The sequence below is a fragment of the Corapipo altera genome, unplaced genomic scaffold (assembly GCF_003945725.1).
Source record: "Corapipo altera isolate COAL_440 unplaced genomic scaffold, ASM394572v1 113, whole genome shotgun sequence".
In the NCBI taxonomy this organism is placed as follows: domain Eukaryota; kingdom Metazoa; phylum Chordata; class Aves; order Passeriformes; family Pipridae; genus Corapipo; species Corapipo altera.
This window is the reverse complement of record NW_020884895.1, coordinates 3,784,945-3,802,674: the sequence shown is the minus strand read 5'-3', so window position 1 is coordinate 3,802,674 and position 17,730 is coordinate 3,784,945. Positions and strand designations below refer to the sequence as shown.

Below are 17,730 nucleotides of genomic sequence, written 5' to 3'. Positions count from 1 at the left end.
AAAGAAGAGATACAGAAGGAAAACAAGCTTTATGGGTCTTGCACTGCTAGTCTGCAATGAAATTCCACCTGAAAAAAGATGCTGTCTCCACATTGTCTCCAGAGAGCTTCAGACCTTGGTTTGTTCTGACAGTACTTTTCATATATTTGGAGGTCCTCTTTCTGCAAGAAAAGGAGAGTTTAGGTATGGTAAGAAAAAAGAATCCATAGAGCATCTACATTGAATCACACTTTTTCTTACCTTCCATCCCAAGACATGAAATAATTAATACATGGAGATAACTCTGTATGTAAAAATATACCGAAACTACTAAAGTTACTTTTTAGTCCTGATTAAGTTAAATACACCTGAAAGTAAGATTTTTTTTTCCTCACTTTTCACACAAAGCAAGGAGACTGCAGACTGGAAGACACACAATCTAATTGCATAATCTTTCTGAGAGGGGAATAGATGGTTTGAAAACAAATAAAAAGACACATTAGAAATGTAAATTTTATTAACAATACTGGCACAGACTGTAATTGTTAACAGTGCTCACCACGTAGCTAAGGATTACCTGTTCAGCACACCCTGAAAATAGTGCTGGCTCTCAAAAATACACGGATGAATAAAAAAGTAGGAAGTTTGTCTTGTTGATGTCCCAGGCCAGGCAGGGGGATATACTTAAACTCTGTCTTATCCAAATTGATAGTGGGTGGATTCACTTTACCTCTGTTTAGCTTTGACTACACTGAGGTCCATGGCAAAAATTTCATTGAGTTCAGTGAAAACAAAGGCAAACTCCATAAAAGCTCAGAGGGGGATATTTTAAGCTCCCTGGGCTATATGGGTGGATGCAGAGATGGGTGTTCCTCTGGCAGGTTCTGGGCTCACTGGCTATGCACCCAGGAAGCCCAGGAGCCCAGCAGCCACAGGGCCATGGAGCAGGGCTGGCTGTGCTGGGAGCTCCCCATCTTCATTTGCACCTACCCTGGGGGATGTGACCTCAGCAAATCAAAGAAAGCACCAAAAATCAATCTGAGGAATTCCTGGCTCTTGTCTCTGTGCTTTCAGTCCACTAGACAGTTCCTATACACTCCTGCTGCAGGGAAAGCTTTTCCTTTTGTATAGAGTTACTACAAGAAATCAATATTGCTGCTGTCTTCCTCTACAGACCCATACTGACATCACCCTGAGGAATCAGCTGTGAGCAAAGTTGTGCCATGGAACACCGAGCTGTGTTAAGGATTATGCAACACAAAAAGCTCTGTTGCAACTAAATAGAGCATTAATGGTCCTGTTTCAAAAGAGGTGCAGTGTTTTCTTCACAAAAATAGAATGGTTTGTACATGTTGTCTTGGAGGGAAGTTAGCAGGGGGTCAAACCCACAAAACTAAAAGTAGGAATAAAGCATAATCAAGTATTACAATCTCTTTGTGGCCCACAGAAATCTAACTGGACTGGACAAGAAGAACAGAGACAGCAACAGTCAAGAGCACTATTAGGAGTAAGAGAAAATAACCAATTTCAATTTAAAGAAAAGGTACAATAACCCACAATCTGCGAGTAATCTGCCATAGTGGAACCACTCTATGCCAATGCAATCTACTCCTACCTAAGTCAGTGACACCTACCTGCTCAGGCAGATACTTACATCTTTAAATACAGCTTTAAGTTTTGCAATACTGTTAGGAATAGGAAATTCCTGATGAAATTACTAAGATTAGACTCTAAAATGCCAAGAAATAATTAATTGCCTCATTATTCAAATCCCACTCTTACATGTTGAGCTCATATCTATTTTCAAATCCAAAAGTTCTGACTTCTTGCTGGTATTTTTACACCCTACTCATCTCTCCTGTAATGCTTTTCCTTTCCACACTGATTTGCACCTTGAGATCTCTGTAAGCTCCAATGCTCATGGCATATATGCACAGTTCCAATTATCTTTCGACTGCTGATTTATGAATAATTTTTGCTTCAGAGCAGAATTTAGCCCTTTGAATCCAACTCACGGGTTTCTGGTCAGCTGCTACTGTCCTTTCACAGATAGATTCCTTTTCTAAATGCTTCTTTCACCCTGAATCACCAAATGCCCTAATTGCCAGCTCCTACTAAATTATTCCCTTTTTTAAGGTTAGCAATATGAATAAGCAAACAGTGGTGACCCACAGTGAATCACTCCTGCCAGACACATCACCTGGCACATGTTGGTAAGCAGCCTGACACACCTTTGGTTTCATGCTGGGCATTCCTGCCTTATTTTGGTAAGCTTTCCTTCTTCCCAGTCCTTTGTATAGCAGATCAGCCCAGACTGCCCCTCCTGTTGCTGATAAAGCACTAGGAGACCCATCCTCAAGGTTATTCAGTGCACATCCCTCCCTCTTTAAACAGCTGCATAATCCTTGACCACACAGAGCTTTAAATAAGTCAGGCATTTTGGTGATGGTATAATAGCTGCCATGTGGGCAAAGCTGAGCTGGCTCACTTGTGATTTAGTTCATATGAAAATCGTGCCCTAAACAAGGTCAGGCAAAGTGGGAGGGAGGACAAGAAGGGCATTTCTGGCTCATCTTTTACCTGATTCTACCATGTTCCAGGAGAGAAGCCAGAGAGGAGAAATAGGCTATGACTCCACAGCCTTTCTGCCATCACCTGAGAAGAAGGGTTCACATTCAGGGTGACAGCTGATCTGGTGGCACTGGTGGAGGTGGAAGAGTGTGTAGGGACGTGGCAGAGGAACAATTGGCAGGGGATGGAGGGACTCTGGCACCAGAGTGTCTCACTGCAGCTCTCAGGATGCTTTCAGGAAACTCTAGAATCAAGGCTGAAAAAGCCCAGTATGATCAGACAGGGTAGAGCTCTTCAAGTATGAATCTAAAAAAACTGTTTCTTTCCAATCACAAGCCCACCACGAACTTGTGGCAGGATGGCCACACCCATACAAAGAAGGAGAAATAGAGAAGAGAATCTGCAACAATGTGAGTTTCCTCACAGAACTCGGGCATCACCTGAACAGCAGCTGCTTCTGTTTCCCCCTGTCATAGCAAGCACAGGCATAATTTATGGGGCAGCCAGAAGCCACCGCTCAGCAGGAAGGCATAAAAAGCTGCCAAATCATGGGGAACACAAACACACAACTAGACTTTTGTTTGTGCCTCCTAAAGGCAGTCCAACAGAAACAACACATTTCTGGACTTTATGTGGCTTCTTCTAAAAACAGAACATAAGGGCAAGTTCTTGAATCAAAGGTGCTACTGTGTGAGCAGAGACATCTCAAGAGAGAAGTTTGTGCTTTCTTAGTGTGAAATTTGAAATAGGGAGAAGGCAAATGCATGATTTAACCTCTTATTTGATGGACTTAGCGTGCTTTGACTAGGCCACAGAAACTGATGAGCAAAGATGACAGACTGGTTTTCTTTCACTTCAACCAACCTGAAACACAGCTTTAGTGCTGCTTTCATTTTTGTAGAATAGTGAGGAGAATTGGTCTCATCGCTGTTTTTACAGAGAGAGACATAAGCTACAATATTTAAATATGGACATGAACTTTCTGCAGAATTATAGTATCAATTCTATATCAAGAATTTTTCTTTAGCTGTAAATCCAGGGATATTTGCAGTGCATGGACTATTTTATGCTTCTTGGATTTCAAAGATCTGCATTCTTCAAAGACCACTTATCCTCTTTTGCATAATGATTTTACCACAATATTTTCCTGCTCAGCATCTGAATCTTAGGATAACAACACATTCCTTAGTAGTGTCATTTACTCAAGCCCTAAGTGCTTCACTGTTAAACAGAAAATAATTCAGTGGACATATAATCATGTTTACACTCATATGACTCTCTTCAATCTGACCTGTTTGTAAATTGAGGGCATACCCTTTGCAAGTATCACATGTTCATAATTCTCATCAAATCTTAGTGGGAGTGCTCAATATCTCTGACTGGTACATGCAAATCTGTGTGTATTTAATGTGTACCCTGGAAAAGCAGCAAATACTAGATGTGTATGGGAGTGGCAGGAGGTACCTTTGACTACAGTGGACAGATTTTCCCATTTCTCATGCCTCTTCCATTTCCTGTGCAGAGTCTTATTCAAGCAGTTTTGTCAGACTCTGAAAACAGTAGCAATCCACCAAAAGATATTTTTTTTCTCATTAGTAGAGCCCCTGAATGAATGCCATATAAACAAGCACCTTTGGTTGTGTTGCAGGAAACAGAACTAACAGTGAGGCTGAGAGGGGGTGGGGGGGTGGAGGAGGGACATGACTGGGAGCTCTCGGGGAAAAGCTGCAGAACTTGGGCACTGAGAGCCACAGGAAGCGAACACACATGGACCTGACCAAAGCCACCACTGCCTGATGGCTCGAGGCTTTCTCAGAAATGAGCTCTCTTTACTTTTAAGCAAACAGCTGACCCCCACCACTTCATACAAGTGAGGAGAATCCCACTTGTTGTTGAATTATGTGAACAAGTAAGGGAATCGACCTCACAGAGTCTTACGGAGCTGATGGGGTCCATGAGAGGACTCTGCTGGGCCAGGTCTAGGGTAGTAAGTCCTGAATTGTGCAGGGAAAAGAAGGATAAGATAAGGCAGGAACAGGATGTATTGTCTGCACTCAGAGTAACCTTCTGTGATACTGTGTTGTGCTTTTTTACTGCAGGTTGTTGTCAGGGTTACAGTAAACTGCTGGTATAGATTTGTCTGATATGAAAAGCACGTTAAACATTTGGATCACTGTTATTTGTTGGTTTGTTGTTTGTTTTTTTCTTTTAAAGGGGACTTAAATTACTTGATAAAACACTAGTAAAAGCTCTTTTCCTGTCAGTAAACCAGGAAAAGGGTTAGATTTCAGAATACATCCTTGTTAACTGTGCCTTAATTTGGGAATATCTGTTTATGGGAGTTGCCCTCATTCACAAAAGCAGTTGGAGTGAAAGGTTACGAGTAAATCTGTAAGTCCTGTAGGATAAGACCATAGATACAAACATGCAAAAGGATGTACTTACTCTTTTTAAAAAGCATCGAGCAAGAAGCTCAGGGTTTTCAATGCAATTTTCTATCTCCTTAAGGAAAATCCTGAGAGGGAAAAAAGAGAGCAAAGAGTAATGTAAAACCCTATGCATCCTGTGCATGGTAGCTTCTATGTAAATCCAGCTTAAAGCCTGTGTGTTTGTAGTACTAGGATTCAATGGAGAAGGTAACAATTCTGACACACAGAGAAATACATATTTTAGAAAAATTGGATGTTGTTCACAGCTGATTCCCTGAATCACCAACGTTATCATATTTGCATGTGATCACAAGCATTCGATACATCTGGTTCCTCTGGGTGTTGAGATTTGTTTCCACTATGTAGCTCAAATACCTGCAACCCATTTGGGTATGAGATTTTTCAGAACAGCTAGAAAAAACAGGAAAGCTCTGTCAGATGCAGTTGCTCAATCAGCAAGCAGTGGAAATATGGGATGTAGTCCAAAGGCTTCTGCAGTCACAGTCAATGCATGAAGCCTTTAGGGAAAGGCTGGCCTTGCAAAGGGAGAGGAATATCTTTCTCCAAATGAAAGACACAATCTTTCAAAACAATATATAAATAATATATAAACTGGAAAATAATTTTTCTGCTATGTATTAACTACACTAGCATAATATTAAAATTTGCAAAAGAGAGAATTTTTATATTTATTTTGTTTAACTGTTTGTTATATCTTACAGGGAATTATTATTCAAAGTAATTCCTAGATTCTCACTTTGGTTACAGCCAGTTTTACTTACACAAGGCTAGGAAAAGCAGGAAATTTACAGAAGTAGTCCTAAGCTTTGTGTTTTGAAAGCTGATTGAAAAGAGGTTGATCTTGTTCCTAACTGTAGTTAGATTACCTTGTCCACAGTATGAACAAGGCTTCTACCAAGGTGTATGACCATATGAAGGATAAAATTTCTTATGAAAAGTGCTAAGAAATATATCACTTCTTCTGACCTGATAACAGAAATACAGGACAAATAAGCTGAACACTAAGAAAACTTCCTCACAGAGGAGTTTTACCAGAGAAAGAACATCAGGATTTAGTCCTGTGATATTTACCAGTGTACCAAGAGAGGTGGTAAAATACTCACCACAAGGGGCATTTGAAATGGATAATGCCAGGGGAAATCACTAGTAAATGCACAAAAGGGCATAATCTTTTACAAGAAAAAGTGAAATACAATGGTCTCAGACATGATCTCTACACATGGGTTTTACAGGACACACACAGAGGCAGAGTGAGGACGACTTTTCCTGCCAGTGTACACATGAGTTTGATAAAGCACCCAACAAAAAAGGAGTAGAAATGACTATAGCACCCAAGGACACAGAACAACCACCAGTTACCACATGCCTGTTGTGGAATTCGTAGATTTCTGGGAGGTTCCCAAAAAGAATTTCCTTCTTGTTTTGAAGTGCAGATGGAATCAGATGTAATAAATTGGGATTGTCCATTTCTGAAGCGTACCCCTGCAGAGAAGAATGGAAAATAAAACCAGCCTGGTTTTGCCAGGGGAAGAAGTACTATGTCTGATACACTGGAAAGCCCCAAAGTCTATGTTGTTGTGTTCTCAACAGAGCATACAAAGGCTTCTCTCATGCCTGCTGCTTTGTTGCTCCCATGAATTTCTGATGTTTCTGGTTTTCCCCAGAGCTTTTATCAAGCAACTGTGCAAACACATTTTTAACCACAAATGGACAGATTACTGGGTTAACCAAAAAAAGATAAAGTTATGTCCCGAGGATTCAAAAGCCATTTTGGTCATGTAGGGGTGGAAACTGCCAAGATTGACAGACATGTATCTTTCTGCTACATTGCTTCATTGCATAAGGTTTAGTTTGGATTTATTTGTTGAACTGTGGTATTTGGCTGGACTATTTTGTTGTTTCTTGTAGAAACTGGATTGTGTTTTTTCAATAAAAACTTTGAGAGAAAAACATTTTAATTTTAAACTCAAGAGTAATATAGCAGTTACCAGAGCTGTCAGCTCTCACAGATCAAATACAATAAAGAAGTAACCACATGTCCTTCAAGTCCCACCCAAATATAAGCACAATTGATCCCTACTCAGCTTCCATCCTCCCACAGACTAGGGACCTCAGACTCAACACACAGAACGTGCTGATATCATATGAGTTTCAAAAGTTCAAGAACTATATTTGCATCATGAGCTGCTGTGTTCAAGCACTACATGGGACAATAAAGAAGAGCAAGAGGAGGGCCTTCCTTTTCCTCAATCATTTTCCAACCCTACATTTACAGAATTTAGTGTCTGGTCCCATGGAAATCAAGCGTGCTGCTTCTAAGACCTACTGGTGATATTTTGAAAAGGCACATCATTAACTATTCCTCTGTCCATAGCTTTGAGAACCACGCAACTTGCATCACTCTGTGGGCGGGGGCCAGGGGAGGTGCCTCCTCCTTTAAGCCCTGAGGAAAGATGTTCAAAACATCCTTCCCATTCTCCAGCTCCAAGGCTGAGCTATCTTGCTAACACAGCCTTGTGTTATAAACAGGAGGTGGGAGTGCTCAGCCCATGAAGGATGTGCACCTGCAGTGATGATTTGGAGGTTAAGCACTGGAAGTCATTTCAGAAGAGTTTCTTACCTCTATTATACTTTGAAGTTCTTCTACATAAACCCGTTCTGTTTCTATCAGCTCATTGATTATGTGGCTAAAAGAAAAGAAAGGTGGCGGGTTGTAGTGTTTATCCACAGTTCAACAAAGCACATATGAAAGAAAAAAATGGTATTCCTTGCATATTCTTTTTTATGCCTCTGACTACACACAAAAAAACCCTCTGGAGGTCATTTCTCAGTACTTCAATATTGTGCTTTGATAAGATTAAAAACCCTAAACACTTCTTGGACTGTAATTCTTTTTCAGCTCATTTTAAACTTCATCTTGGTTTCTTCTGTCATTTTTATACCTGCAAATCTGAAAAAAAAAATATTTAAAATGCCCCAGAAGGCAAACAAAAAATGGTTTCTCTTCTAAGAATAACTAACAATACTCAATAAAATGAAATTATATTTCAAAGCTATGTTAATGTTTCTGTTTTACTTTCTTTTATACAATAAACAAAATTGGTGACTAGACTTCTTTAATACATTGCAAAAACACGCAACAGGATGATGTCAGAAGTCTGGAAACATGAAAGTAAGTTAGACTAAAATATTTATACTACATATATCTTGAAGATGCCTGATGTATTTCACAGAAACATGAATGTAACCAGTTGACTTTTGGACAAATAACTAATTGAATTTTAAAATAAAATTGCATTTGGTCTCTCAATTTTTTTATTTTTTTTTAATGCATCAACTGTCCCATATTATCAAGAAAGTGTTGTCTTTAATGTTCTTATGAACAAAGTTTTCAGGGTAGCTCCTTCAGAGGTTTGAGCAGTTTCTCCCAGTAGAAAAGGACAAGTGCCCAGTGTTCTTTTCCTGGTCCATGCTCCACAGGAGTCTGTAAGCACACAGCTGCCTGAAGCAAAAACACATCCCAGAAGGACACTAGGGAGTAATGTCCAAAGGAACTGGAGGATGGCCAGCTATGAGCAGCACACAAACTGAGGCCAGTAAAGTGTAGGCAACTATTGGCATCAATTCCAGCACGTGCATTCACCCAGCATCTCCCTGTACATGTGGCCTATGTCTGGTTACCTGGATTTTATATATCACACAACCATCACATAATCAGCCAGAGCCCATTAGCCCTGTATATCATGAACCCCATCTGTACTGTTACATCCACTATAAGGGGATTTTGTCATCCTCCATGGTTTTTTAGGATGTCCTTTTTGAGACTGAAAGAATGATCACACTTCTGATAAAGCCTCATTTGAGTGGTTTGGCCAGGCATTTGAAAGTAAAATAATCACATTTCAGCTTGCAGCTTGAAATGCAAAAGCACTGACTAAAACCTTACTAGGCTACCAAAATAGATTCATTGGTTTGCATTGGATTTCCCCAGTTTTTTCAAGGCAGTATGGTTTTGCAGACTGGATCTGAACCACTTATTCTGGTCTCATAAGCTATTACTGCTTTACGCACCACTGCTTGAGAAACATTATAAATACTGAAAAATGAGACCTTACCTTCGACTGACCCATAATGTTTCAAATTTTGTTATAAAATAGCTAGGATTTCATAGGTATCTTGACATAATGCCTTAAATAAAGACAGAATTTCAGAGTGTCTACCACGAGGTAGGGCAATGGGTTAGGGCTGTACCATGCACACTCAGGGAGTCCTGACTCCAATTACTTGACCTCCACTTTGATCCAATTATCTCCAAATTGAGACATTTATGCACAGGAAAGCCATACCTAGCAATATATTGACCTTCATGACTAAATAGTAACAAACAGAAGTGCAAAGGGCTTCTGCAGTACTTTACATGACTTCACGAAGCCAAGCTATGTTGGACCCTAACCCATGTTAAGAGAGCCCTGTCTCTCTATCTGTGCCCATCCCACAGTTTCCAGATGTTATTTTACATGATTATAACACTATTCTTTGGAAAATGTTATTCTGTATTTCTTTCTCTGACAGGGTTGCTGCTATAGCAGCCACCACAAACACTTGGTACAAAGCCATCAAAAAAGAGCCTTCTCAGCTCCAGTGCTACCGGAGTAAGTTCCCCCAATTGCTCTGCAAATAATAACCACAGCAGCAAAATCTAAAACATTAAAGGTTGTTGCACATGAATCACCCTCTTGTCAAACTGTTAACAATACAAAGTGTGCACTTGGCCACAGACCTTAGAATTGCCCTGACAAAAACACAATTTAAGAGCAGCAAATTAAAGAACTATGTGAGTGTGTCTTGCTGCTGCAGGGGAAAGCACTGAGAGGTTTAAAGGAGATGCTTTTATGCTGACTGCGTGAGCATGCTGGGTTGGGAAACAGTGAAGTAGAGAGCTCACTATACGGCACAAGGAATTTAATGGCATTTGAGATAGTCTAACAGCCTAGATGTGATTCATATCAAGACATGAGGGGTGAAATGGGAAAAGCTCATCTCTTCTGGGACGTCACAGAATTGTTTATGTCATAGAATTGTAAAGGCCTTTAAGATCACAGAGTCCAACTCTTAAACCAGCACTGCCAAGTCCACCACTAAACCGTGTCCCCAGTTGTCACATCTACATATCGTCTAAATCCCTCTGGGAATGGTGACTTCCAGCTCCTCCTGTCTGTTGCCCATGCTGTATGCACTGGTGTAGATGTACTTCAGCTGGGTTACTGATCCCACCACATTTTTGGGGGGAGGGGCACTAATTCCTACATAACCATTCTCAGGCATTTCTGTGGTTTCTAACTCATCATTAACCCTTGAGTCTTTGCTCCCACATGGATCTCCATCCCTGACCTCCACCGAGACAGCAGACAGCAGGACCTCACTAGCCTGCCCTTCACGCCCTGCTGTGCAAACTGCTGCATGAACTGTCATACCAGGCCCTGTTTGCCCACTCTGTTTGTAGCACTCCTGGTTGCTGCCATTCCCCAGGAGTTTCTTTTATAGAAGAAAGGTTGGGGAGACTTGGCTACCATTGCTCCTGGCCACACTCAGGTCCCATCAGCCACTCCTGCTCCAGCTGGGGCTCCTGGTGACTCTCTCTGCTCTCCCTGTGGTTACTCCAGTTTGGGAAACTCCACCTTGTGCACTTTCCACTGTGAGAGAGACATATCTAAAAACTCTACAGTTTCTGTTCCACAGTTGAGTATGCCACTGCTGGAGCTGCTGACCTTGGTGACTGTCATGGGGCAGCAAGGGAAACTCAGCACACACCTGCTGCAAGGATCATGTTTAAAGGAAATATGATACAGCAATTGACAGGACTATTGTCACAGGCAGTCCTTCCAAGTCCCTTTTCCCCTTTGACATGCAAAGGTTAGAAGTCATTTCTAGTGTAACTGGGATGTGTGAGGTATGTCTCATTTCAGAGACATTTTACAAGACTAGGAGGTTTGCATGGCAGCAGTCCAAAGACAATAAAACTAAGTTGGCTGAATTTTATGGGTAGCTCTCACAAGGATAGTTCCTCACCAGGATCATTCTCAAGCAAAGAGGCCATCTCAACAGGGATGGTAAAGGATTAGGCATCTGACCTGAAAGTCTAAGTTTTCCATGGAATCTGAGAAATCCCTAAGGTCCTATCTGTAGGCATCCTTGTTGCCAGTAAATCTTCATTCCACTTGAGTATACTTGCTCTTTCCCTAAAGAAACAAATAAACTCACCAAATTAGAAGAATTTGCCAAAGGTGGAGTATTCTTGTCCCAATAGTACCTGACTCATCAGCTTTCCTGGTGTGGAAATAGTAAAACACTGCTCAGGAGATCAAGGCCAGCTTTTCTCCTGTGTCCTAGGAGAGGGGGCTCAGCTACCACTGACCTGGCAAAGAACTCTGTATGGCAGGGCCTCTGCTGCCACCATCACTTGGCAGAGTTAGGACATGGTTGTGGCAGGGATCACACACAGCCTCCTTGATACGATATTGTCAGATGTTCCTCCAGCTAAGGAAATTTCTCGTTATGGAACAAAATCAAATGCATGAACTAGCTCACATTTGGTTGAGTGATTGATCTCGGTTTCTAATGAAACATCATGGCCGTGGCTACACTAAGATCACATTTCCCACAAGTGGGATTTCACATGGGTTTCCTTTAGGCAGGTTATTCTTGCTTCAGCAGCCATGGCATCCTGCAGCACTACTGAGATCTCACACATTGAGCCAGTCTCCACCACTCCTAGCTTTGAGAAGCAAAATAAGGATGAAAAGAAAGGAGAAAATAACAGGAAACCTATTTCTGCTTTGTTACTAGTGCTCTCTGACATCCGGCAAGTTAGTCATGAATGCTGGAGTGAAGAAAAAAAATAATTGCACAAAGAATTCCTTTCAACAAGGATGAGAATGTAGGAACTGCAATGGACATCAAAGCATTGGGAAGAGACTTGTTTCTAGCCAAGGTCATAAGTGAAACCTTGAAAATGAGGTAAACCCTGGTATTAATTAGCACCCTTCACTTACAGCCATGCATTTCTCTATCTGCCCCTGCCTGTGCTGACATTTAGATCATACTTAGCTATTTATATTGCCATGGACAGTACAAAAAGCAATTTTCAATGTTGTTAACTAAATATAAACTTACCCTGCACTGCATTGCCCTGTTGCAACAAAACTCTGTCAATAGGTATTTATCTGAGCTGGCTTCCTCTGGTAACAGAGAGCACACTGCTGGGAAGGTCATCACCCCAGTGACCATAAAACAGACACATACCAGACCATTTTATGTCAATAACTCTTTCTCCTTCCTTCTTCTTTAATAACAGAAGAAAAAGGAAATATAATTGAATGGCTGGACAAGCTCCCCAGAGTTGTCAGGTCATTCTGCAGGTCTGTATCACAATGATTTTGGTAGGAGCAGTGTCAGATGGTTTCTCTGCTGTGCTATGAGCTACCTTAAAAGACCCCATCTAATATAATGCAAGACTAAGCAGAAATAATATCTAGAGATTACCACAACCTATTAATATCTCCTCTGAAAAAATCTCGATTGCTTTGTGCTCATACAGTTACTATTTGTGCATCCTGCTCAGATGGCAACACAAACTAATTCAGGATTTTTGTTTCCATAGCTGTGCTTCTTCTCTAACAAACTCACTGGCTCACCTCCACTCACAGATCCTGTTTCTACGCCAGGATTTGCTATCACAGGTGCCTGTCCTGATAAGGGGTCTTTTCCCAGAAGAGGAATTGGAGCCATCAAATAGAATTAAACCATGATGAGCTTTTCTGACAAGAAACCCCACTACAAATCATAACTGGTGCTTCAAAATTACGGTGGTGCAGAAAACCTGTCTGCATGACAGATGTGGAGCCAGCAAAACTGGCCCTTGTGCATGAGTACTCTGTATCCATCTTGCAAAAATGCATGGTGCCTAGAAGATGAAAAGTTACTATGTTCAACAGCTGAAATAGCAGAATAGGAGTGTGCAAGAGCAAAATACTCAGTGGAATTTATTAAACTAATTAAAAAAAACCCCACCACTTTTATAAATGTATCTAATATAGATAGATGTCTATTTAAATTGAAAATAACCGGGCTCTTTCAATACCCGAGGCTTCAAAAACAAGAGAAAGGACTGAATGAACCTGTGTACAGTACAATGGATACATAACCTTAGAATAAATATCAACATTGGATAGAGTTGGACTTAGGAGAAGCAACAGTGAAAAGTGAGCACAGTGTTAAAGACCTTTTTGTCTCAACACTCTGGCTAGTTTCAAGTGCTGTGAAATTTCTATTTCCAAATGTAAATAAAATATAACAAAATTATATTTTTTGCATTGGTATCTTTTTTGTAGGGATCAAATGGTGAAAATCTCACTGTTCCAGTAGAAGCAGAATCAGCTATAAACAACACATCCAGTTTTGAATTAGAAATCACTACAAGAAATTCTAAGACTGGTCTAATCTTAAAATCTCAAAATTATCTTGGTGCTATGGAATCAAAAGAAATGACAACATGCCAGCTGTTGTGTAGAGGAAACTTCCATTCCATCTACATAATTACGTTTAAGAGGAATGATTTTTCATTTCTCACAGTGCTAAAAGTGCTTTTTCCTGTTGAAAAGTATTCTCAGGTGAGGTTGTGCAACAGCTCAAGTGAAATTTGAGTAATGAGGCAGTTGCTGTACTTCACCTCCTAAAGTGGAATAAAAGATCCTTCCGGACCTAAGAACATTTGTTTGTAAGAACAGAACTTTGTACTTGTTAGTTGATATAGAAAACATTTTTTGTTTCTCTGCCATATACTCTTTTTTTTTTCAAATGAGAGCAATGCCTTGAAAGAACAATGACTGTTCTTGAAGTAACTTTCATGGTTGCAAACAAACCCCAACTAACTAAATTTGAGAAGCATAAGGGATTTATGTAGTATGCTCCATCTCATCTGAAAACTAGTGCCCCCTGAAGATATCGTAATTGCCTGCCTTGGTGATCCTGTTCTGCTGCAATGTCAAATGGATTTGCTCCACCTATTATGGAAGTTGTTCTGAGCAGAAGGACTGCATCTTTGTTAGAAATGTATTTCACCACCAAAGTCACAATTTATAATATTTTGCTTCTTCTGAAGTGATCTGAACTCTTCATATATAAGGAATCGTCCCACATTCATTGTTCCCAAAAAAAATAACCTTGGTGAAATATTTTTATATATCTTAATTAGTTGACCTACATTATAGGAATAGTTGTTAATGGAGAGGCAGATTAATTAAATCACCTACCAAAAGGAATAATATGAATAGAGGACTAAAAGTCATGCAGGAGTTGTCTCTCAGCTCAGCTGTGCATCTACACTGAATGAAGCAGCTCTGGATCCAAATCTGAGCTTTAGCTGATGTGGATGCTGCAGCTTGGTCCTTACTGTGGCCAAAATAACAGGCCATGTAGCTCTGTAAATATTTGTCAACTACCCATATTTGTGAACTACCCATCAGACCCACCTTGTGATTTTAACCTTGCAGCTGCACCATTTCTATTTGATGATAAAGATTTATTTAGCTCTATGCTATCTCAGCATTGAGTAATAAATTAGCTAAAAGCAGGTGAATAATTTATAGATCAAACCTACTACTAGCTATAACTGCTAAGTGGTATTAGTATTAGGTTATATTTTAGCAACGTTGTTGCTAAATACAACAGACTGTAGTAGGTTGCCAGTAGATTGATATCCACAGAAGCTGCTACACATACTTGCTTGTAAAATATCTGATGCAACCCAGACATTGCAGGTTAACAGGCTGCTCCCACACTGTGCAGACCTCCGTGTAATTTCTCATAATTCTTTGTTTGCTTGAGATTATGGATATTTACATGCAGGCCACAGATTTAACTTAATTACTCAAATTTCAATACTCTTCCTTAGAAACATTACCCAATCAAAAGCAGACCAGCTGATTTCTTAGAGCCAGAGAGATCTAGTATGGCAGCAAAGTATATTGCATAAAGGGCTTAAAGTGAGGGCAAGAGAGAAAGAAATAATTCTTCACTACACTTGCTTAAGAATGGATTTGATCTGTTCAACTGAAGCCACTATGAGCACTCAAGATTACCGGCCAATGAAGGAAGCTCATTGTTTTATAAAATGTAAAAATATAAGTGTACATATATATGTCTAAAAACTAAATAAATATTATTAATATACTTATATTTAGATTTACCCTCGTTCTGGTTTCTAGCTAGTAAGGACTAGAACATACAGTGCAGGCCGATATTTAAAAGCCAAGACCCTTGAAACTAAGCACTCTGAATTTTGCATGTCCTACCGGTGTGGGAAATTCACAGGGTTTCTGCATCCTGGAAGCAATTTCTTTCTGGTCTGCTTTTTTCTTAAAAGTTGGAAACAGAGCAAGCAAAAGATCTCTAGATATGTAATAGTTTCTGACTTTAGCAAAAAATATTTAACACCTTTTTTTCTGTGCTTAACCTGATTTTTAAGACTGCAACTACTTTCAGATTACATGTAGAGTATTTTTTCCTTTGTAGACACGATACAATAATATCCAAACACCAGTTGACCTCATTGAGCAAGAAATCTGATAAGGGCTGACAGTGCTGTGGATTTTCCCATGCAGAGTGGTAAAGCATGATACCTGAAAAGGACTTTCTTAATAACAGCAAAAGTTACTGTGGTAAAACCCCGAAACTGTCAAACAGACAAAACCAATAAAATAAAACCCGAAAGTAGATTAAATGAACCTTAGTGGGAACTATTTATACTGAGAATTCATGTTGACTACTAGAGCTCGGGCTCTAAGTGAACCTGAACCATGCCTACAGACTCCAAAATTCTGTGTAATCTCAGGTGGGTGTCCTCACTGGTGTTATCTTGGTGGGATAGAGAAGGATTTAGGCACCTGTGACTCTGCTCCACACAGATTCCTACACCACCCTAATGTCTTACTCCAGAGCACCTCCATTAGGTCTTGTGACTAACATCTCTCATGCCTGTGGTACTCACTCGTTCCCTTCCTGCGAGGACATTTTGTGCCATACAGAGCCCTTTCGGATTGAGATAGAGAAGCTGAAAATGAAACTATTGCTCACTTCTTGCCAATGGCAACACACATTCTATCCTGAAGGGCCCACTCTGCTGGAGGATCAGAAGAGCTTCAGTGGTTTTGATTCTCATAGCACATCTGACTTCGATAGCTTTGTTCTGTGAGACTTCAGAAGGCCATTTGGGTAGAATGAGGAATTGGTTTTATTAAAATTAATGAGTTTATGTTGGAAAGGGCAGACCAGAGAAAGTCATGTTGCACTTGGAAGGGAGGGGATGGATTTGGTGAAGATGCCTCATCCTTTGAGGGCCTGTATTTCAAGCACTGGAACAGGCTGCCCAGGGAAGTGGTGGAGTCACCATCCCTGGAGGTATTTAAAAATATGTAGATATGGCACGTGGAGACTTGGTTTAGTGGTAGACTTGGCAATGCTGCATTAATCGTTGGATTCAATGATCTTATAGGTCCTTTCCAACTGAAATGATTCTGTGGTTCTATGATTTCGGTCTGTCATATGACCCTAAGGAAACTCCATCCTCCTAAATCTGCTTCTCCCTTAATAGGACACATCAGTTTGCCAGATTTATATTCTATGGTCCTCCAGCCCAAGCTTTGGTAGATCTCTTGGATATGCCCTGCTTTTAAATGTCCTCAAGAATCAGTATTCTGTGGGGCTCGGGGGAAATAAACCAAGGTGTAATTTATGTGACAATGGGAATAGAACAGGGAGCGAAAATTCTGACAAGCTAAAATAGAGCTTATGGGAACAACTGGAACACATATTCTGTTTGACACATTTACCTCAGTCAGTAAGTTGTGAACTGCCATGGCTGAGGAGCAAGCATCCCTCTTCTGTGTGTCACGCTTGCTCTGCAGTGGTAATCTGGGACAGAGGAGCGGGCAAGGATCCTGCCATCTGCAACTACCACACTCCACCCAGCAGTGACTGGGAGTCACAGCTCTTGGCAACATCCACATCCATTTACTAAACTATACTTTGGACAATCCTGTCTGCCACACCTCTGAAATACTGCTTGCAGAATTTAATGATAAACTTAGAGAAACAGGGAAAGACACTGCCTGTTGGAAGATATTCAGAAAGCAGCTTTAGAGAACTGTAGGTTACAGCCGGAGAGGGTGTTCACAGGGCCACTTTACAGGAATCTCTCACAATTGCAGATTGCAAGAAATTGGGAGGATATTACCCAGCATTTGGATTTCTTACCTTCTTCTCTAAACGGCTGCTAATAGCCAATGTCCAAGATAATACAATGGCACAGATTGATTTCTGGGCTCATTCAGGACTGCCATTCCTCTCCTTTTTCCCCAAAAAGAATAGGGAGCTTGGTTTATCAGCCCCAGTGGCTGTTACAGGTCTTACACAAGCCTTGCCTACATGGGAAATGCCTAGTTCGCCTCTCCAGTGTTTGTATGTAGAACTGGGGCTGGGTGCAGTTGCAGTGCTGACTGGAAGAGGTAAACACACACCGGGCACAGCTACTACAAAGGTTGGAGCTCTTGGTGTCCTCTGCCCACACAGTAAGTCTGGCCTAACAGTCCTAGTGGAGGAGCCAGCACAGACAAATAGAACTTCAGCATTTTTACAAAGAAGAGCATGCTTGGGGCCACATAATTTAGCTGTA

General features: G+C 40.6%; 1 protein-coding gene across 15 annotated transcripts in view; it reads right to left on the bottom strand.

Annotated features, from left to right (window-relative positions):
• Positions 1–17,730, bottom strand: part of MCF2L2 (MCF.2 cell line derived transforming sequence-like 2) — a 160,958-nt gene that overhangs the window by 35,230 nt on the left and 107,998 nt on the right. For all 15 annotated transcript variants that reach the window (XM_027647534.1, XM_027647522.1, XM_027647524.1 and 12 more), the window contains exons 16-19: positions 7,621–7,687; positions 6,367–6,482; positions 4,996–5,065; positions 69–161 (exon numbers count right to left, since the gene is read on the bottom strand). In XM_027647534.1, coding sequence (XP_027503335.1) covers positions 69–161; positions 4,996–5,065; positions 6,367–6,482; positions 7,621–7,687 — 346 coding nt within the window. The remainder of the gene's footprint in view (positions 1–68; positions 162–4,995; positions 5,066–6,366; positions 6,483–7,620; positions 7,688–17,730) is intronic.